Source organism: Vidua macroura, chromosome Z, assembly GCF_024509145.1.
Source record: "Vidua macroura isolate BioBank_ID:100142 chromosome Z, ASM2450914v1, whole genome shotgun sequence".
Lineage (NCBI taxonomy): Eukaryota > Metazoa > Chordata > Aves > Passeriformes > Viduidae > Vidua > Vidua macroura.
The window spans coordinates 45857550-45880135 of NC_071611.1; the positions used below are offsets into that span (position 1 = coordinate 45857550).

At 43.5% G+C, this 22586-nt stretch overlaps 1 protein-coding gene across 1 annotated transcript in view; it reads right to left on the reverse strand.

The window, feature by feature from the left end:
- Positions 1-16933, reverse strand: part of LOC128821725 (neuronal acetylcholine receptor subunit alpha-7-like) — a 57005-nt gene extending 40072 nt beyond the window's left edge. The window contains exons 1-2 of the mRNA XM_054002956.1: positions 16855-16933; positions 752-891 (exon numbers count right to left, since the gene is read on the reverse strand). Coding sequence (XP_053858931.1) covers positions 752-891; positions 16855-16933 — 219 coding nt within the window. The remainder of the gene's footprint in view (positions 1-751; positions 892-16854) is intronic.
- Between the last annotated feature and the right edge of the window lie 5653 nt (positions 16934-22586).

The following is a 22586-nucleotide window of genomic DNA, read 5'->3' on the forward strand; positions in this document are numbered from 1 at the left end:
TAGTGTGTTCATCTGTTTGCTCTGCTGACAGGGTGAAGATAGTCAAAATTGTTCCCCTGGCTTGTTTTTCTTACAAGAGGAAAGAAATCCTGTCTATATATAGAATGGTTTATCATACAGAATCCTCTTCATGATGAAAAAAAGGATTTGCATTATTAAGTTAAAACTTTCCGTGGGTCAAATCTCCAATTCTGTAAAAGCATGTTGCAGTCAAGACAATTAGAGGGCTGTGCATCCAGGTTTTACTTTTATGTATTTCTAAGCTCATCTCAGGGCAGACTCATTCAGTTGCAGTGCATCGTAAAAATATGATGGGAGAAGAGGCCAATGCCATTATAATATCTAATGAAAAAGTGTAAGTGCAGTGATGGTAGCTTTGAATGCTGCACATGGTCTTGAGTTACTGCATCCCAAACAGCTCTGAGAAGAATGTATCATGAATAATTTGAAGTAACACATAGCTTCTAATTGATTGAATTCTTTTTTTCTGTTTAAAACAAATTGAAAAAAATACATAATTCATCTCCTTGCAGCTCATGTTGTGTCAGAAATGGCTGTGCTTTTAGGACAATATTCAGTCCTCTAAAGTGTCAAAGCATGTATTCCAGCATTATGGGAGGATGCTTAGCAAAAGACAGACTGCTTTCATCTCTGATAGCCTGATAAAGAGGAAAAATATGTTTCCTAGATGAGAGATCAGATTTGTTATGCTGAATGGGTGCCACAGAGAAGAGAACAGCAAGTAACTTACCACGTCAATTATCTGCAGCAAGGAAAGCTGGAGTTCAACTATGAGTGGTTGGGAGTCATTCACAACAGGTCGTTCCAGACGACTGTAGTTCCGCAGCAGATCTCTGTACAAACGTCTCTGGCTTTCCCCCTGCTGAGAGACTAGAGGAAAAGAAAGAAGGTGTCTGTCATTCACATTGTCACACAGCCACCATTGTTTGTCCGTTTTGTTGAAAACTCCCTTTTACCAGGTTTGTAATTAGAAAGCAGTTCCTAAAGGTATCACCCAAATTCTGCACATGGATGTGACAGACACAGCTTTTCTGCATATGTGAATGAGAAACTCTCAAAAGAATTAACTACTAACACTCTAACTCATTAGGAACATTCAGATACTACTGAACAGAATTTGGGGCTCTGGCCGAATGTCCCCATTCTTTGGAGTCCCTCCTGATGATAGACAGTAGAGTAATGGCTCCAAAACTACCAGACAGCTTCCTAGAAGGTAAGCAAATGAATTCATTAATTTGCTTGCTCTTATTTCCTAGACACTGGCTACTGTGAGCCAGCACTGGTATTACTTAGCCATATTGTGTTTTTACCAAGCATGGATAAAAGGTACTAATTTCTTGGAGCTGATGTATCAGGCCTTTTTCTATGCTCAAGAAACAGTAACAACTGTTCTTCCCACCCTCATCAGTTTTGTGCAGCAGTCCTTCCAGGTTTTGGGTTACTTTCCTTAACTTTTTTCCATCTAATGGCAGCACACTTTTTTAACACCTACACCTACTGAGGTGGTGGTATGAAGGCTAGAGTATTTAACAGTTATTATAGGGATATTGAATTTCTGGTGGTACACTCTTAACTCAGTTTGCACTGGGAACAGACTCCACACTGTCTGTCATGCAAACAGCTGAGCATGTTAAAGATAACCAGAACTTCAGTCTAAGCTTAATTTCCAAGATGCTCTAGTTCCCCTCTTTGGGGTGGGTGAGCATCCGTCTGACCTGCATGCTCTCCGTCATCAGAGAGCATCCATCTAACCTGCATGACCAGGTTTCTTTGCCACGACAACTATAGATGGTAAAGGTTTGGGTATCCTCCCTCAGCAAAGCAAGAAGTTTGCTGGGATAAACTGCTCAGAACACTAGTTTCCCCAAAACTGTGTCAGTCTTGGTGCTGTGGCTAGTGCCAGCCTGAGCTCTACTTAAGAGCTGCACCTAAGAGAGGGAAGGTCATGGGCTGTAGGTTCCCTGAGGTCAACCAGTCCTGTCAACATGAGTGTGTATTCTCTGAACTGTATAAATTCAATCCCTGGGAGAGAATCTGCACTCTAAATCATATTACTTTGGACTGAAGCAATTTTTATCCACTGCAGTTCCCACTCGCTGTATATGATGGTTTTTACTTCTTGATCAGAGCTCTGCACATTGAGACCAAAACTTCTCTCAGAGAGGTTGTGATGAATATTTTCTTGACAGGGCACTCAAAATATAACAACTCGTTCTGCCTTCCCAGTCTCTTACAATGCTTAGCAAACCCTTCAAGCCTGAGACAAGCTGCCCTACAACAAAGCAGCCATGCCTTTTAAAACTAATAATAAGTTCAGTTTATAAACACTTCATAGGTGTGTATAACTTGTGTTCTTTTCATTTTTGCTGACACTCAAGGGAGCTTGTGATTTTCTAGCATGGAAGTGCCTAGTAAACAAGAAAGAAGAGTATTTTGTTTCAGTTTAGTAAATTACACCGATTTCACATCAATTTCATGGGCCCTTTCTCCTCTTGCATAATAGTCAACATGATCACAGGCACCCAGAGGAGCAAATGCTGTAAGCAGCCTCCAATAGCCCTTGCTGACACCTCAGTATTGGTTGCTGTGTTTTCACCAATGGCAAAGATGAGCTCTGACCACAGTATCTCTCCTTCAGCATCTTAAGCAATCTTCCCTGCTTACTTAAGCAGAGATTTAAGTTCTCTGTTATGGCCTTAGTACTTTCCAGTGCCTCAGCAGGACTAGACTCCATCATAAAAGTCTTGTGTGTGAAGGAAACCCGTGAAAATCACCACATCTTGTCCTATGGAAAGAGGCTCTGAGTTTGGAGAAAATTTGCTGTCCTTTCACTCACCTACCCACCCACGCTCCTGTGCTTTAGGGAAGAAATTACTTCCTGAACTATTGCTCACATCTTGAGTACTTACATAACACTTGCCTTCAACCTTTCTTTTACTGGCTGCCACAGCTTTTACAAAGGGAAAAGCACCCTTCACCAGTCTCTGGACCCAACCGGGCTGCTAGGCTGCCCTGCTACCTCCCTTGTCGGGATACATTGAAGCAGCCCCCCAAGGGAGGTCTGACTTGCAAAAATCTAAGCACAAGCCTTTGCTCTAGGCTTTGGAAAGCTGTTTTTACACTGTGTGCTTCATCCATGCTGAAGTCACACCTCTTTCCCTGCTAAACTTTGTGAGGTAAAGTAGCCGAGAACTGCACCTAGTTTTCCACCCTTTCTTCAGCTCTCCTCTCTGTAACATGATCCTGATACTTTGCAATCTCTTGTATTCAAAACTGTTAACATAGTCGTAGCTGATCTATTCCTAGTCTGCCGAGTTGGCATTGGCAACCACGTATTTGTGTGCTGCATGGTTTTTGCTTACAAAATGACATATATTCAGAAGCGATGGAGCCTTGGGGTATCCTGGCAAACTGCCACAGCAGCTGCTGGTACCACAAAGAGCTGGCAAGCCTAATCACACTGCCATCTCTCTGCTACAGCTGCTTTGGAGAAGGGAACTGAGGTCGAAGTCTAGTCTGACTTATATGTTCACAGACTTTTTCTTTAAATTATAATTTTCAAATATTTAATGTTTCATACTCCAGAGAGATTTCTGCTTTTTTCTCCTATAATGTTTGTGCTAATGCATTTTGACACTACAACTCTGTGTGCTAAATGGAGTGCTGGTGATGGGGAAGCCTGAATCTCTCAGGACTAGTGGTACAATAAGCTTTACCACTGACTACCCCTCAGTAACAGCAAGTTTAACCAAAAGCACTGACACTGGTTCATCTTTTAAACTAGGCTAGATGATGGGTGTCAATATTTAAGGCTGCCAAGTCAGTCTCCCAAAACCAGTGCCAGACTTGCTTGCCTATGTTACTGGTAAGTAAAAGTAACTGGCAAAGGGCATGTTTTCTAAGGAAACGATCTGAGAGTTCTGATAACCCACTGCCTCTGATAGTGTTTCCCTTGTCTCCAAAATATCTTTGAAGCAGTAGGAAAACATACAGAATCATTAAAATTTGAGGGAAGAGCAGTGTAGAATGTTTACCTCAAGTTTAGCAAGACTTGACACCATCTCTGAAAAATTCTCACACACATTTGTCTATGCCTTGCAGACTAGATAAGTGAACAGTGGACAGAAAAGTGGCTGAACTGTCAGGCTCAGAGGGTTGTAGTCAGCAGCAAAAGGTTCAGCTGAAGGCCAGCCAGTGGTAGAGTACTCCAGGGATAGATACTGGGAACAATGATATTTAATGCTGTTATGAATGATGGGACAGAGTGCACCCTTAGCAAGCTGGGATTATTTTTCAGATGGTGCAAAACTGGGAGGAGTGGCTGATACAGCACAAGGTTTTCTGCTACTCAGAAGGACCTTAAAAAAACTGGAGAAATGACTGACAGGAACCCCATGAAGTTCAATGTAATAAAGTATAAAGTGTCCTGCACCTGAGGAGTAACCTCAGGTACCAGAACAGGCTGGGGGCTCGCTGGCTAGTGAGCAGGATAGCAAAAAAGCCCTGAGGAACCTTATAGTACCAAGCTGACTATAAGCCAGCAATGCACCCTTGTAGCAAAGGTCACCAGCATCCTGAGTTGCAACAGGAAGAACCACACAAGCAGATCAAGAGAAGTGATTCTTCCACTCTACTCAGCACTGGTGATACATACCTGGAATGCTGGATCCAGTGCTGCGGCTTATCAGTAGAAAGGAAACATGGAATTACCAGATCAAGGGCTGGATTGTTCCTCAAGATTTACTCTTTAATAATCTGAAATGTTCCCTAAACTGCTCCTGAAATTTGCAGACAACTGGGAAGCACAAGGCAACCAAACCTCGGATTGGCTGTGAAGAGCTCTATGGAAAGCAGTTACTCATGCACTATGTTAAACTTTTAAACACCTCTCTGAATTCCTTCCAAGCTTCTGCATGTGCAAAGAAGTCTGCAAGAAGACTTCTTGCAGAAGTCTTGATTGAATGATTTATATAAACCATAAACTGCTACTAATCTTTTGAGAATAGATGCTATCGTTGTATTTCATGTTTCTTTCCAGGATGTAATTGCTGAGAATTGCACAGCAAGGGAACCTGCAGCTAGGTCTGGCCAGACTATCCATATGGCATCCCCAGGAAGGATAGATGCTCTCTTCTTTCCAGGAGCTGTGCTACCATGTCTGGTCTTGGCTGGCTGATTTTCCTGCTCTGCTTTGCTTGCCAAGGTCCCCTAGCTATAAGGCAAGAGTCCAGTCCTTCCAGTTCCCCAGGTTTGTTCACAAAGTAGTTAGCTTCTTAACTGAGAACCCTGGTGTGAGACACTTTCTGGCTGGTTGTGCACAGTAAAGAATAAATAATGAAATATTGACAAGATGATAGGTAGCAGAACATGGGTTTCCACTAGTTCAGCAATGATACCTGTATTATCAACCATTCTATCTCTGTTTCATAGTGTTCCCTGGTTTTGTTTTCATAATCTCTCAGCTTTTTGAGAGGGGGAGCTTCTAGCTGTTTTCTAGCTGTTGCTCATTTCTTTAGGCAGACACCTGAGTCTGAATACACAAGTTATGACGTTATTCATACAAGATTATTGGTACCTAACGTGATGGCTTTCGGACAAAATATCCTATTCTTTCCATATCACTTTATATTAACATATATGCATGCTAACATGCCTCTGAATTACAAAATGTCTCTTTGTTTTCTTCTTCTGTTTTCAAAGACAGTTCCTAGAATCACTTTCATTTGTAATCTTTTTGAAGAATGTGGTAAGTTACAATCAACAGCATGTTTCTGATCCGTCACATTGTTGCTTTTATATATTTTGCCCCCAATACCTCATGAAAAGTCTCAAAATGGAGTGATACTGAGGTTGTGACATTTTTTCACTCCCCTTGTACCTTCTGCAGGTATTTCACCACATCTAGGTCACTTTTTTCTCTCTGCACTGTTACTTTGACATGTATCCTTTGTTTTGGTTTATTTATTTATTATTTGTTTTGTTCGTTATTTGTTTCATAAAAGAAAACGAGTAAAGTTCTGGCATTTATAAAAAACAAACACAACAGTGCCATTATACTGTCAAGTATTGTTAAGTTTAGTTCTGTAATGATTGTATTTAATTTTCTTATAGCTGGAATATTTACAGAGGAAAAATCCATTAAAAACTGGTTATCACAGTTAAAACCTAGAACTTGAAACTATTTTCCTAAAACCTTCCTGCCACAGCTCCTCTTCTATTATTTATTTTCTTTTTAGTTTATCACTGTACTCTTGCAGTGATTTTTAGCTATTGCTGTCAGAATCCAAACAGAATTATCACAGGAAACATACACACACACACACACACATTCTACATGCAATAATGAATTATGGGGAAGCAACATGAGAAGTATCAGGAAAAAAGCAGGTTGTTTCACAGACAATTTCATTTGCATAGAGAACTGCAATGGCAAGAACATTTACAAAATGAGGCATGTTCTAATTATTCGGTAGCTATAAAGAAAACAACTTATTTTGAATATTTTGCAGATTTTTGAGAATGTAAAACATGTCACTGCCACATGTCACTTAATCCCCAGAGACACAGATGTGTCCCATCTGCTTTTGTTCTTATGTGCAGCATTGTTACTTTTATCTGTGGCTGCAAATGCACCATTTCTTTCTATGCCCTTTGATTTAAAATGTATGCCATCATGCCTTCAGGGAAGCGGATTCACATAACAAACAATGGAATCACGTCAGCTACCTCTACCCTGTGTGTGTCTGTGTGTGTGTGTGTTTTTATGTGCCGTGTATTTTAATATTTCTCTTATTTAAAAGCTCATTTTAATCTACTTCCCTTCTGGGTAATCTTTGACTCTAATCTTTGTCTCTTGCTATGCAGATTGTTTCTGCATCTTACACACAAAATTCATCAGATATCCAGATGAATGTGAGAAATTACTTGATTTCCTAAGCAAGAAGGGCCTAATATTCCTGACACTGGTAATTTCTGTTCTTTTATAGCAGATAAATACTCCCCAGCAGTGATAGGTATCAAAAAGGTATGCAAGGAAAAGTTTCTTCTTAAAGACTCTAGGCCCGTGACAACATGCTAAAACTATATAATGAAAGAATGAGCTTATAGTTTTGGTCCTACTGGCTTGGTTGCAGGTGTTTTAAAGGTTGAGTAATGTGTGTAAGGTAGAGAGAGGTTTAACAGTGTATTAACAGTGGGATACCTCTCAATTATAGTTATCATCATTATCTAAACTGCCTCATTACTCCAGGTCAGAATCCTAACTAGCTACAGCCAGTAAAGGCAAAAAATGTACTTTTGGTGTAATGATAGTTTACATTAGCTATATGCAATATAAGTGTCATTGCTACAATACTAGATGCACAAGGAGCAGAGGAGGAGGAATCTGGAGCAGTGATGAAGACATGCTACACATTACAGAGTGCTATGGCTGTCTGGAAGCAACTCTTGCCAGCCCTCCTGGGATTTGTGGAGAGGAGTAGTAATGGAAGCCAAAGGAAAGAAATAAAACCATAAGATAAAAGCAAGATACCAGTGCTACGGTCATCAGTTCACTGTACTGGCCTTCTGCACTCCCTGCTTCCACTGGCTTGTAGAGCATCTTGTCACATCCCTTCATCTCTATGTGTTTCAGCACCCAAAGCAGTTAACCCAGGGAAAGCCCTTCTTGGGAAAGCACTATGAGCTTCACCCTCTAAGTGCCATCAAATGCAGCAGCCATGGCATAATGGACAGCATTAATAGATGGCTCTGAAAAGCGTCAAGTCAGTCTGCACCTCCCCATCAAAAGCCCACTCTACACCATGCCAGGCACATGTGGAGAGCTCAGATCTGGGGAAGTCATAAGTGAACTGACAGGTGTAATAATGATTTCCGTGGAAACAGACAGGCAAGTCTGATTAGGCTGAGAAAAACAATAGGTAAGAGGAGTTCTTTTTCCTAAACCAAATGCAGATAATAGCAGTGGTGGAGCCTTCAATGACGACATGGTTTAACCTCACACTGCAACTGAGTACCATGCAGTCAGTTGCTTACAATCTCCCCTCCCCCAAGGGGATGGAGAGAAGAATTAGAAAAAAATTACAATAACATTAATGAAACAGATTAATAATAAAATGTAATGAAACATAGTAATAATAATAATGAAAAGGGAGACAACAAAAAGAGAGACAGAAATAAAACCCAAATTTGAGAAATTATGCACAACACAATTGCTTGCCACTCACTGATCTGTGCCCAGCCCACCCCTGAGCAGCAATCAGCCTCTTCTGGTCAGTTTCCCCCAGTTTATACACTGAGATATACTAACTTCCCAGGAAGAGAAACGTAATAATTTTGTCCCAAGATGTGAAGAGAGCAAAGATTCCAAGAGCTATTCCTTAGTCACAGGCATGTCTTTAATAGGAAAAATAGCTTGTTCCCTTTTTTATGGTTCAAAGATGAGGGAGAGATCTTGCTCTAAACCATTGCCTCAGTGTGTTGTTGGTGAAGTAGGGGTAATATGGTTTAACTCCTCTGGGCAATGCAGAGGACAGGCTGGAGTGGAAATGATACAGACAATAATACTGTGAAAAGGAACTGCCCAGTGTGCTCAGAGATGTTACAGTGCTTCTCTCAATTTTTCCTTCTGCAGTGCTCATCAGCTGGTTATGATCCCAGAAACAGCTAGTTTCCCAAACTATGAACTTTTGCCTTGCCAGCCTGCCACCTGTACTTGCATAGCAAAGCTAAGCAGCAAAGGCATTGAGGATGCAATAGGCAAGGCTAGAGATGGCTTCTCCTGCCTTTTTCCCTCATCACTCAAGTCACAGTTGTTGCCCATGAACAAAGTGAGAGCTCCACTTGCTGCAAGGCACAGACAAGACACAAATATCCTTACTGAACACGGATCTGAGAATGCAAAGAAAGTTCCAAGTTTGTCTTTACAATACCAGAAGTCAAATGATGGATAATGAGAAACATAGTGGAAGAGCCCTCTGAAAGGGATGGGGGTTAGTCTGATGACAATTTTGACTGCACCTTGAATGACTCCTAATTTGTTCAGTGCTTAGTATGTGAACTGGGAAACATGGAGATACATTTTCTAAATGTTTCCTAAATCTGAAACAGTTTCACACTTGGGGAGCAGAACTTTCATAACACACCTGTAGATAAGACTCAGCCCTGTTTTAGGCAGCACCAATGAGCTTTCACTAAGTCAGGTCAAACTTGCTGCCTGTCTATGTGAGATATTGTGCTGCCAATCAGGTGGTGACAGTTTGGAGGTCTTGGCAGCAGAAGTGGCTGCTATCAAGGGATTTTTTCTAACGGGAAGAAGTCTGAGGCTTTGGTGGTTGAGGTCTTCAAAGACAAATGGAACTGTAAATAATGGCGTGAAAATTCTTAGCAAGGAGTCTGAATTTATTTCACATTAAACAGAAAAGCTGCTTCTAATACTGTCTCAATGAAGTAAATGACTGGCTCTGAGCAAACTAGGCTTGCGACCAATCAAGCACGGTTTGTGGAGGTCTGACCTAAGACACTTGAAACTGTATGTACTATGCTTTGGCTGACTCAGTCCAGATTTGCTTATATGCTTACCAAGTGGCTTAAAACCTTACATCTACTTTGTTGTTTGATTTTTTTTCTCCAGACTTTAAAGGTATCAAGATCACAGTGACAGCTGAGTGTTGGTTAGCCTTGATCTGTTTTCAGAACACTAGATGCTATTGTCTTTTCCTTGGGTACATGGCTCACATCCTGGTTTTGTTAGTGGTTATATGAAATATTGGTCTCTCCCTGCTGCACCCTGCCAGCCAAACCTGCATTGGCTAAGTCACTCATCCTGACTAAGAGCAGAAATAAATCACAGTGAAATTGAAGTACTTCTAGAGAATGACGATCTGGGGAGTGTGATTTTGTCCTGTCTTTACTCTGTTGCTTTTAAGCTTTGGTAACTTCAGTCTACTGCTCCTGAATTATGTTGGTGCAGACAAAACAAAATTAAAATAAAACTGGTGCCCTGTGCATCCAGAGGGAGCATGAATGTCATCCTGTAATACAGTAGCAATGCCGCAGATGTGGGATACTCAGTCTCTGAGTGAGACCAGAACAAGCCTGAAAGTCAGAAAGTGATCCTGTGCTGTCTGGCCTGACCTCTTTTATTCATCAGAAAAGAATTCCTGAGACTGCTAGAGCATTTTGACCCAAAGGTGAAGTAATTTGCCCACTTGACAGAGACCTTCTCTGGAGAAGAATGTCTCTTCTCCTTACCCACAGACTGGTTTCCCTTAGATCTACCTTCTCTTTACCCTGCTGCCCCCTCTTTCATATCATCCGGCAACACATAAGTAGATCTGATGGCGCCAGGAGTGCTGAAGTGCTTGAACTGAGATACCAATCCAATAAATTTAAATTATAATGGGTGACCCTAATATCTTTGGAAATTACAATAGAAGTCTTAGACCTTGAACAAAATGCTACTGCAGAGAGTATGCTACAGGATAACTGGTTATAATAGAAAGGCAAAGCTTTTGCTTGGAGCTTCTGGAGCTGCCCAGTTGCCATTTATGGATTGTGTGTGAAACCTGAACATGAACAGGTTTAATTCAAAGTTGCTGTCCATTTGCCACTTGAAACAGTGGGAACTGCAAACTATCTGGCAGCTTTTTATTTAAGTTTTGATCTCTTCTTCCCATTGTTACAATTGCTCGAGCTGGATTTCAGTTTGCTGACTACCTTTCTAAAATGACAAAATATTAAGGGAAAAGCACTCCATCAATTGCTTTATTACTTCTGGAGGATCTTCAAAAAAACCCACAAGATGGCTAAGAATTATGTAAAGTATTATCTGCATGATTATATGACTTCCTACTTTTGGTTTTTTTCAAATGCACTGACTCAGATGTAATGAGAACATTAAGCAGCATCATTCTCTACAGCCAGCCTGTGCTTAATGAGACACCCACTGCATGACACACAGTTAGCTCTGTGTCATGAAGCCTCCATAGGCAGCACTGATCCCTTGGAGTGAGCGCAGTGGAGGCCACAGACAACAGGCTGCTGTAACACAGCAGATGGATTAGAGTTAAAGAGATATGCATTTGATCCGCTTCGAGATGAAAAAACAAGGGTGAGTTCTTTTGGCTGCCTTCAGTTTTCATGAGGAAGGGCTCCATCATGAAGAAGCCAGGCTCTCCTGGGAGGTGCACAGGGACAGGACCATTAAGATCAAGGTCCATGGTGGAGCATTCCCACAGTACTAAGAGAGCCTTTTTTTTCTCAAGGGTACTATGCATAAGGAACACCATTGTCCTTGAAGATGTTTGTAGCTTGACTCCTCAGATAGCAACCCAATAGAGAAGAAGGGCTGGACTGGACAACCTCTGGAGGTCCCTTCCAGCCAAATTATTCTACCACTATATGAACCTGTATAGATCAGACCCTCTCTCACCTCAGCTGCCACAGACACAACTTTTCCAATTTACAACTTAATTTTCTCCCTTGGTATGGTGAAGATCTAAGTGACCAGTGATGTTTTTCCACATAACCACAGCTCAGCTTCAGGGAACACAGTGAACAGTCATAGTCCAGTCTGCCAACTGACTTCAGCCTCTTTGAGTTCTCAATAAGAAACAAGACCTCCTCAAGCCTGCCTGTTTCTTCTAAGTAATTTTTCTGCCCAAATCTATGTTGCATTAAGAATGGAAATGAGGACTGTGGTTTTCTCTTCAACCCTACGGAATGCAAAAGTGTTGAAAATACCCATTTCTGAATGGTGATAGGGTTTGCAGGAATTTGTTTCAGCACTCCATTAACCACAGGTTTTCTAATTGAGCAAAGCCAATTGATAGCAAGGCAAGACGGAGACACCTGCACCACACTGTTTATGTGCATAAGTACTCATGTTGACTACAGGTTCCCTTTCCATTGCAATTTACTGACTTAATTGCAAACCCTGGGTGGGGAGATTCTTACTTCCAAACACTCCATCTGATTCTGGTTTCAGCCTTTTCATCAGCTGTTTTGCTCAATGCAGAAAGTATTTAATAACCAAAAATCTTTCTTCAAGCCATATTTTCTCAGGACTGTGTTTTAAAACAGCAATAAACCCCTGCCTTTCTCATTTCCTGGGTTGATACTGATTGCCAGTGCTAGCCCTACCTGTCTCAGTCAGATTTGATCTCTTTCTTAATTAGTTCATGTAGGATCTCTAGGCAGTAGACATCTTCTAACAACCATGTCAGGACTGATGCAAAGGGTTTTCATCTACTTTAATCACACTCTAGAGCTGAAAAGACTATATCTCCCTCCTTGCTTGTCACATACAAATGAAATTATATATGCTACCACCATCACTAACTCATGTTCTTTTCCACATGCCTTAGGAAAATAAAACAGAGAGAAAAAAGAGTTCTGAAGCTGCCTTTAAGAGATTAATCCTCTGCCTGGAATGAGAACTTCTGCTCTGAGACCATCAGAAAACTCTATGAGCTGAAGCAAGGCTGAAGGGACCCAAGGTGCCATCTGGCATTATCCCAAAGATCAGATGGATGCTACTTTCTCATGCTTGTATCTGGTTCTGGACCCCTCCCTACATGCAGGACTGCTATACCAATAGGTACATGTAACAATAGGCACTGGTGATGTCATGACTCAGTTGCTTTTTCTGGACCTGCCCACTTTTTCCAGTGATATTTGAGAAGAATTAACACAAGATTTAGCTCAGATCACTATCAACAAATGCACATAGAAATACCTCCATCTTTCCTGGAGCCTGGCAACTTCTCAGAAGCTTGGGCCAGCTCCACTGTCGTAGCTGTGCCTATGATAATACAGATAAGCCTTAGAGCTGTGCCAGTGAATGCACATAGAAGATTACTGACTGAACACAAGGTCTGGTTCATTGAACTATAAAGTCAACCTCAAGAAGCAAGCATGGACAGCAAGTTACTGTAGCAGACAGTAATGCAGAGGAAATAGGGGTTTGCTTAGGACCCTGCCTGCCTGTCTTAAATGTACTGACACATATGAAGGGCATTAGTGCTCCTGATCACAGAGCATATGTGCAGATGCCATGGACAAGTACATTTATACCCTTGGCTCCATGCATATGCGATGCCTTAGCACGCTCTCAGCATTCAGAGCAATCAGTCCTGCTGTCTGTGCTATTAGATATTAAAGTAATGGCCGGGATCTGACAACAATTTCCCATGTCTGCAAGTTGCATGTGTGGCATCTTTTCATGCCACGAATATGGAAGAAAAGAGCTACCAGTACAAGCTAAGGCCTAGCTCATATCTTTTCTATTTTAAATGTGTATCAGCTGCATTGTTATCTTTGAAACTGTATGATGATATGAACTGCATCAACATAGAGAATGTGGAGAACTGAGGTGAATACAACCTTCAGACCTCTAATTAAGGGTATGAAAGATTCTAAATTATTTAACTTTCACACCTGGTTCTACTCTGATAACAGTTATGAGATGTAAAAATACAGCTACTTCACCAACCACCTAAATTATCAATGATATTACACTGTATTCTCTTAAGGCACAGGAATCCTTTTATCTGTTCAACTGTGTCTCTTTGGAGTAAATAAGTTTGATTAAAACACATCATTGCAGTTCTATCAGGCCTAAACAGCTGAGGCCTGAAATTTAGACTCCATATATAGGTATTTAAGTAGCATTATTTGTTCTTCCTACTACATAGATCTCTAAACTCATGTCACCTCAGTCTAATTAGCTCACATTAGAGAAATTGTAGCTTGGCAGTGGAATCTCGCCTTCTGAGGCTATCTTGCCAATGCTTCTGCTGTTGCAGAAACAGCACCTGCTTGCATGGAAGTGAACCAAGAAATTTGTGAGGATTTGCTCCAAGAGATCATCAGTTCTGTTGTGATGTGATGACTTAGACCCCACTGAAATAAGCAAAGGTGTGAAAAAGCATGAAATTGGGTGTAGCACTGCAATTCAAATCTCTATTGTGAGTCAGCCAAAGAAAAGCTGCTTTGCACCAGTGGGGTACACCAAGTCAGGCTGAATTACTTCATCATTTACATCTTTGAGTTGGTTAGCTCACTTGTGGCATCCCCTGCCATAGGATTTGTCCCATACAGCTGAGCACTTACATTCCCACCAGACTGCAGAGAAAGGTTGTTGTCCTCAGCTTGCCTTTGCCTTTGTTGGGCTTTTCAAAGCTACTTGGCCAGATATGACCCTGATGGCAGTCTGTATAGAGCAAAGAAACCAAGAGGCCTGACTCTGCTCTGTGTGGCATGTGGGCATTGTAATGGTCTCACTCAAGAAATAAAAAAGGATATAAAGGCACAGTAATAAGAATACATGATTTGACTGCAGACTAGCCAAGTGCATGTTTAACTTCCCTGGCTGTTCAAACCCTGTAGGTACCTGTGCCCTGAGCTGAAGGTAACTCCTCAGAGAGGCTATGTGTTTTTGTGGTCACTGTGACATGTTTCTCAGAATGTCTTTGTAAAGTTGTCTGCATCCTATCTCTCACACTGCACCACACTCAAAAAAAAGGAGCAGGAATGGGTCTGATCTCTCCTTTCCAATCAATCCCTGGACCAGGTTTTTCAAGTCCCTCCATCCAAGGTTGTTAGGTAGCTGCTGAGACTCACTGGGTCCTTCTACATCCTGGATGCTCCTCAAGGATTGCCCCTGGCCTGGAAGGGATATCTGACCCTGAGAGTATTCACCTGGGATATAGGAAGGTTGAAAACCAGTTTCCTGATTTTTCCTTAGACTCATGTCTCAAAAAAAGGATCATCAGTCCTTCGAGAAGGAGGGCTGCAATGACCTAGCTTAAATGACATGACTACTGGGGCTCCTAGCATTATTGCGAGTAAAGTCAAGTTGAAGCAGACAGTTAAGGAAAGAACTGGGGAAAAAATTGGGTTCTTCATGTGTTGTTTGTGTTTGGGTTTTATCTAGTTCTTGTGACAACTTTCCTGTCAAACAGCCCCACAGGAGTTCCCAGTACTTGATAAATTGCTATGAACAACGTTGAAACAACTCAGTGCTATGTCAGAGTGATGTTAGCTATGATTTGAATTTGCCATGATTTCCATGTGAGCGAACTAAGGAACCCAGAGGGGAGTTCATCTGGATTTACTGTTAAAAAACTCTGCTACTGATAACATGCTAATATCATCTTGACTTATTTCTCTTCTGCCCCAGCTGCTCAGTTCCCAGGTCTTTCTGGGTTTTTTTTCCCTTTTTTCTTTTAAGTTAAAAAAATCTGTAAAGCAGAAGTCAGTTACAGACCAACTTTATCAGAGATTAATTTTATTCTGCTTTAGCATTTTTCTGTAGAAGTGCATACTTGTAAGCTGTTGGTAAAATGACCTAACAAAAAATTCTCTGAATTATTTATAAAAGCAGTTTCTCTTCATGTGCTGCTGAGAGAAACTAGGCATCCCCCGATGAATTAGTGATTACTTATTATTTAAAAGGCAGGATTTACATGACTTCAGGACATGACATTTAAAAGGCAGGATTTACACAACTTCTCAAAATGGGAATGTCCAAAAAATTACTTATCTCATAACTAGATGCTATAACCCGCCTGTTAGTTCAGCTCCTACAGTAGCACAGAAGTGTCTTGAAGATAGCAAGGTTCTTAATTTAGTAAGCTGAGGAAATATTTTTCTGCAGTACCATTACTACATTAGGCAGATGAAATATTATTCTGTAATAATGAAATGCCCAGATGAATTTACAGCTTCAGATGAATTAATGAGGAATTATCTATGTAGCATGAATTATCCAGTGCAACATCACATTTATGCAAGTTTACAGTGCCCTTGCACTTCTGAAATAGGTGGACAACTTTCTCTGCTTTAAAAAGACAATCCTGCTTTAGATATAAATTGTGAGAAACAAGACATTCACACCTAGAATACTCAGTTTTAGAATTTTTGATTGCTGCAGGCATTTATGTTTCAGCTGAAAAGGAGCCATAAAAAAACATTTTGTCTAGAATACTGAATATCTTTCATGACTGTGGCTATTTCAACATTCTTACTTAAAAACACTTTATTGTCAGCCTTGCTATCCTGAATGTTTTGAAATAATCATACAGCTCCTATTTTTGTTAGCACCATGCTGAAACTTCTGAAGATAGCTTAGTCAGAGCTGACACCTTAGACTACAGAAGCCCATTATTCTTATTAGATATTTCCAGATATATATATCCATCTCTGTCTTAACTGTTTTTTATTAAGCATACTAAGAGTATGGTTAATAAAAACAAACCAGGATTAGTAAATTTATGTATTTATACAGATTTAATCTTTCTACATGATGCACAGAAAATAAACAGCTATGAATTTTCTTCTGCTTGTATTGCTCTGTAGAATTAAATTGCACTCACACACCTACAGGGTTCTCAAATCATTCTGCCCAGCCTGGAGTTATAATCTCCTGTTGTCAAAAAAACATGGGAAGGTTACATTTTTAAGGAAAGCAAGAGCATATTTCTTTTGAAACACAACAATTTCAGTTAATTTATGGAAGTTAAAATTACTCACCTTTATTAAAAAAAAAAAAAAAAAAAAAAACAACCAAAAAAACAAACACACACGCTTCTTCCTTCTTAAAAAAAATGTGCCTAGCACTGTAAGATCCACAAACTTATCCAAACTGATTACAAAAGTCAGTTAAACCAGCATGGGATTCTAATGAAGTTCAAAATACAAGCAGATACAAGACTTCCTGAAAATAAAAGTTGGGGTTGGATGTAACTAGCACTTAGAAGATTTAAAAAAAAAAAAAATCAAAACAACGGCAACAAAAAACCCAAACCACAACAAAAATACAGATAAGCTTACCTTTAAAGAGTGAGAAGAACAAGGATGACCAGAGATACAGTGCAGAATAAACAAATGCCAAGCACTTTTCTGTCAGCATTGTCAAAATAAGCTGGCTCTCCTTCCTGAGCAGAGGGTGAAAGAGGATGAAGTCTTGAAGACAGCTGGCAATGACTGATGGATTTGGCAATTACGGTAATAAGGCATCTAACCAGCTTCCCACCAGGGGAGAAAAGTGCATTTGCTCATGTGCTTCTCTAGTCCCCAGGAGCCAAGTCAGCTCAGTTCTTGGTCAGTAAATCCAAACACAAAGAAACAGGTTACATTCCTTTGGACTCACACTGCTCAACACACTCAGCCTTTCCCTGGTCAGGAGCAAATACAAGTGATTCTCGCACACAGCTGTCTGTGTACTACAAGAAGGGGGAGTGTGCTGCCTCGGAGACACTTTCCACATCTCCACATATTGTACCTAACTCGAGACAGCACGGCTGCAGTGTTTCCACTGCTTGCACTCGAGTGCCTCTAGAGCTGTTTCCCGGTGAAATGAATTAGTGCGTGTCCCCCTCTGCTCTCTCCCAGCTCCCAGGGCAACTTGCAGCAAGCTCCTGTCACATACACCTGCCTTTTCTCCCAGCAGAGATGGCATGGGAGATTCAATAGTGCAAAAGTTTGAAGAGATGAAAATAGCCAATCTCCTGTCCGTTTTTGGTGCACCCCTTCGTGTAAACACTTCCACCAGATGTAGGGAGCTGCTCCGAGTGCCCTCTTATCCAGCTATCCACTGTGGGATTTCACACACACCTTGGCTCCCTTTCCTCTCCACAATTTTATTCACCAACAAAAGAAAGGCAAAGTGAGGCAAAGTCTTGAATAAATTATATTAATCATTTGGGCCTTTCTTTTCTCATTTGCCACTCATCCACTTCTCTTTCACTGCAAGCAGGGACAGGACTTCGCACTTACCGTTGTTGAATTTTGGGGCTCCTGCCTTAACAGGGTACAACCCTGGACGGACGCAGAGAGCAGCCGGAAGTCGTGACTCAGGGCAGGAGGAGGAATTTGGGCGCGCTGCCGTAGTGAGGCTGCAGAGGGCAGTGCAAGCTGGTAGGAGCCCCCGGGATTTGGGACACAGGGTGCACTGAGGAGGAGGGCTTGTGAGATTTAGTGGTGGGACACGGGCTGACCGTGGAGACCCCCTGGCTGAAAACATCTGTTCTGGGATCAATTGCAGAAATGCAAACTTATAATGCTCAGGAAACACGTGAAAAATCAGTGGTCTAAGAACCAGGAAAGGGGAGGAAAACAGTACAAGTGGGGAGAGCAACACCACCAGCATTAGTTAGTAACACTCAAACGTCTTCTGCAGTTTTCATGCTTTCTTTTTCTTTTAATAAATGTTAAATAGATTTGGAAGGCTGAGACCACAAGGGGCTGGTGTATACCTCAGCTGCAGCCTGGACTGTTTTAGCTGTATCCTAATGCCCACTCATCCTGTCACTGGATGGTGGGCTGTCTTCCTGGAGGTCCGGGAAGGATCCTCAGAGCTGCTGGCCCTCCCTTTGCAGGCTTGCTGGGGTGCCCCACGTGAGCTTTCACTGACCAGCTGTAAGTGGAACACACCCAGGCACAGCCTCCTCTGGGTTCTCCCAGGCCCCTTCTTGCTCCCCATGGGTAGGAATGGGGACAGAATGGAACTTGCTGCTAGGACCGCATGAAGACTGGCCTGGGAGACCCCCTTGGGTGGCATCAGGGCCAGGGACTGTAGAGGGGCTGCCCTCCCACTCTCCAGCTGCACCACAGACCTCCAGGCCCATTTGATGTTGGACCTCCCCACTGAGCCTGTGTGTGATGGTGTCCATAAGCCAGTGGGCAAAGCTCCTTATGTGCCTGTGCAAGGAGGCCCATAGAAGCTGGAACAAAGCCTCATTCGGGCCAAAGTAGTGCAGGCTGGATGGGACAAGGCACTGCACTGTTGCTGCTTCCTACCATCCTTAAAGAGCTGCCACAGCTCCCAGTGCTACTATGACAGCAGGTGGTAGAGAACAGCAAGGTAGAGAAGGGATGCTGAAATGTAGTGCAGGAGATGCTCACTGACCCCAGGGCAGTGGCCACATGGCTGATGGCAGGACTACTGCAGTGCTGTGGGAACTAGGGGCAGAAGGCTGTCCTACTCTCAGGTCTGATAGTGCTGCAGGGCAATGGAGATTGGGGGCAGCTAAGTGGCCTCATCCCAGCTGTCCAGGTAGATGGGACAGCAGTTGTCTAGCTCCATGGCCATGCTTGCCATGTGCTTTGGGGTCTGAAGACCGCTGGAGATGACAAACCACTTCACCGCCTTTCAGTGACACTGCAGCAACAATTGTTGCGCTAGAAAAGTGAGACCACAGTTGTTGTCTGGTCTAAGGATGGATGGAAGTAATACCCACATCCCTCAGGACGCTCCCCAGATAGTGTTTTCCCCTCCCAGATAATTTCTGCTTCTGCAAGAGTGACTCCTGAGTGCCTTGGCTGCCTCAACAGAGATCTCTATTTTGCAAATGACTCACAGAGGCACAAGCTGAAGGTCACTGATCTCACAAGGATGGCAAATCTACCTGTATCATGGCTCTCTGCAAGTAGGACACTTGGTGCTGCAACATCCCACTTTGAGCCTGCAAATGCAGACAGGCAGAAACCAGAGGCTTTGCAATCCAACTCCTTTTCTGCACTCCTCAGCTCTTAACCACATTTCAAAATTAAGCTACAAGTGAATTCTCCAAAATGCCTGGGTTGCTTTATTCCACAGACAGTCATTTAACCATGTTGCATGGTAAAAATGAGCATGTCTGACAACCAAATATACATCGTGGAGTCTAGAAAACATAACTTACTGCACTACTGAGCTGTAACCAGGTTCTTTGTTCGGATCGCTGCTCACATAGGCTTTGTCATCAGTGCAGGGGCCTGAAGGTGTGTTTCTCTCACAGGCTGTTGTTAAGGAAGGATACAGCCAGAATGAGATTATAGTGCAAGTCTGTTGTGCTCCTCCTCTCCCATGTTCACCTGAATTGTGCTGCAACTGCAAAAGGCTTTCCCAGAGAAGATAAAATCAGGCCCTTCTGGCTAAGATCCTATAGTAAGGATGCACATCTGCTCCTCAGCTCTGGATGTTTTCATTGCTCCATTTGTAGGAGTCCCCATCTCCTACAGAAGCAGGTGACATGAATACAGAAATCAGGATTTTTCACCAAGGAGCTGGGAGGCAGACATTTTCTCTCACTGCCATTTTCCTGGGCATGGACTGCTGGGATGGACTGCTGCAGACTGGGGCTTATAGACAAGGTCCATGTCAAAGCTCTACCTAGTGGTTCAGACTGTGTTCTGATCTTTTGAAGTTATGTGACTTGTTCCTTTTCTTCTTGAGGCTGTGTCTCCTCTGGGTCACAATGGTACAATTCAGCTAGATAACCTTCCTCTGTGAATGGGTTTGTCTGCAGATGAGACAGATCTTCTTCTACCACCTTTCACCATGCTCGCTGCTGAGTTTGCCCACTCAGCCCTCCTAGCACTGACTTGACTTCCAAGCCAAACCTCAGCACCTCATGCTGTGAGTGAACAGAGATAAAGGACAACTGGCCACAATCACACTTTAACAGCTGAGCAAGAGGATGGAGAAAGGAGGATGAAGAAAGCCCTTGTAATGCAGGAGGTGTTGGAAAGTGTCTTATCCCAGGAATGGTTTGGATGAGTTATGAGTGATTTGGGGAAGTCTGGCAAAAGTGTCAAGTGCTGGAGTGGATATAGTGCATTGTTCAGAAGTTACATGACCAGGGTTTCACCATGCATGTCAAGCTGCAGAGACCACTCAGTGGGTTCAGCTCTTCTCCAAGGAAGGTGCATGACACCAGGCCACATATGCACAGGCCAGATGACCTTGCTGGTGAGGCTGGAGATGCTGGAGGATAGGAAAGTACTGTAGCATATGAATACTTGGCTGGTTAAGCAGGGAGCTGGGTTGGGGTGATCCTAATTCTGTTGGATGCTGGGATGAGGAAGCCAAGGAAGTGAGCTATAGAGGGGTCCACTCCTTTTGTTGGTGCAAAAGGAGGCAGATGGTGTCAGGAGGGTCTGCATGAACTAGGGATCTCATGGCTCCCCACTCTTGCAGGCAGCAGATGCCTTGTGGGTGGGTGGAGGTAACAATGGAGCTGAGACCTGAGCTCTACATGCTCCAATGACACATGGAAAAAGCTGCACAACAAAAGCAAGGTGCAAGAAGCTCCAGCCCTGTCAGGCAGGCCTGCAGTAGCCTCTCATCCTCAAGGGCTCAGGCTCTGATTTTTCAGTCCCTGCTCTGTACTTTCCCCACACAAGAGGAAAAGAATAGAGGTGTAGGGCATCGTACCAGAGCTCAGCTGAAAGGATAATTTCCCCTCCTTGGGTGCTGGGGTCTGCACCACTGGGCATGGTGGATGCTGAGCTGGTGAGGGAGCAATGCCAGCCTCTGGCCCTGCTGACAGAGACTCAGCCAAGATGGGGTCTGTGCTCATGTGCAAGTGCATCCCCGAGACCTGCAGATCTTCTTATCTGTCCTACTTCCCATCTATACATTTCTTTCTCCATATCAGTGTTCCTCTCCTGCTTTTCCGTTGTGCTTCCTTCCTGCTCTCTATCCCTTTTCTTCTCTGTTTTTGCCCCACTTCCTGGTTTTTTCACTCTGCCCCTCTCTTTCCCAATTTCTCTTCCTCCTACTACCAGGCTTGTTTCTGTATCCTTTTTGTGTATTTTCTTAGCCCTTAATTTCCCTGTCCCCAGACTTCTTTCCTTATCCCTGCTTCCCTTTTGCCCTCTCCCCCTCCTTCTTCTCTTCCTCCTCCCTTCCTTGTCCTTATTTCATTCTCTCTATCCCCACTTCTTGTCTCACCATCCCTTTTCTTCTCCCAGTCCCTCCCTTCCACTCTCGGACACAGCCCCACTCCTCGCTCCCTGCCCTTCTTTCTCCCTCTCTCCCTCTCGTAGCAGGGCAGCGTCCCTCCACCGTCCCTGTCTCTCCGTGCCCGGCACACGCGCGCTGTCCCCTCGGCGCCCGCGGCGCTGCGGGTACACCCAGGCGTATGTGCGCGGCCGCGCGGCCTGCGGAGCCGCGGCCCCATGGCCACCCTCGCCCCTCCGTGCTCCCCACTGCAGCGGGGTCTCCGCCTCCCCGCGCTGTTCCCGGGATGACCCGCGCCGCACCGCTGCCCCTCCGCGGCGGCCGCCGGCACCCCGAGCAGGGCCTGAGGCGGGGAGAGCGCCTGCCTGAGGCGGCACCGCGGGGAGCCGGTGCTGCTGCGGCGGGAGCTTGCTGAGGCGCTGAGGGACAGCGCGGGATGTCCTCTGCTGGCGGGATCTGGGGGAGCGGTAAAGACGTTCCCGGAGCATGTCCCTGCAGCATTGAGCCAGCCCATTGCCACGCATGTGCTCAGTTTAAAAAGGCTCCCCACACTACCTCGGGGTTCTTGGTTATCGCTGGGGCCTCCAGGAAACCAGCCCCACACCTCAAACACCAAGAGCTCTCTGCCTGAGGCCCCCAAGACTCGGCCTCACATAAACACAGAAACACAAAATGTTCTGATTTAGAAGAGACCCACGAGGATCATCCAGCCGAGCTCCTGGCCCTGCGCAGCACTATCCCAGAGAATCACACCAGGTGCCTGAGAGCACTGTCCAAATGCTTCTTGAACTCTGTCAGGTTTGGTGCTGTGACTACTTCCCTGGAGAGCCTGTCCCAG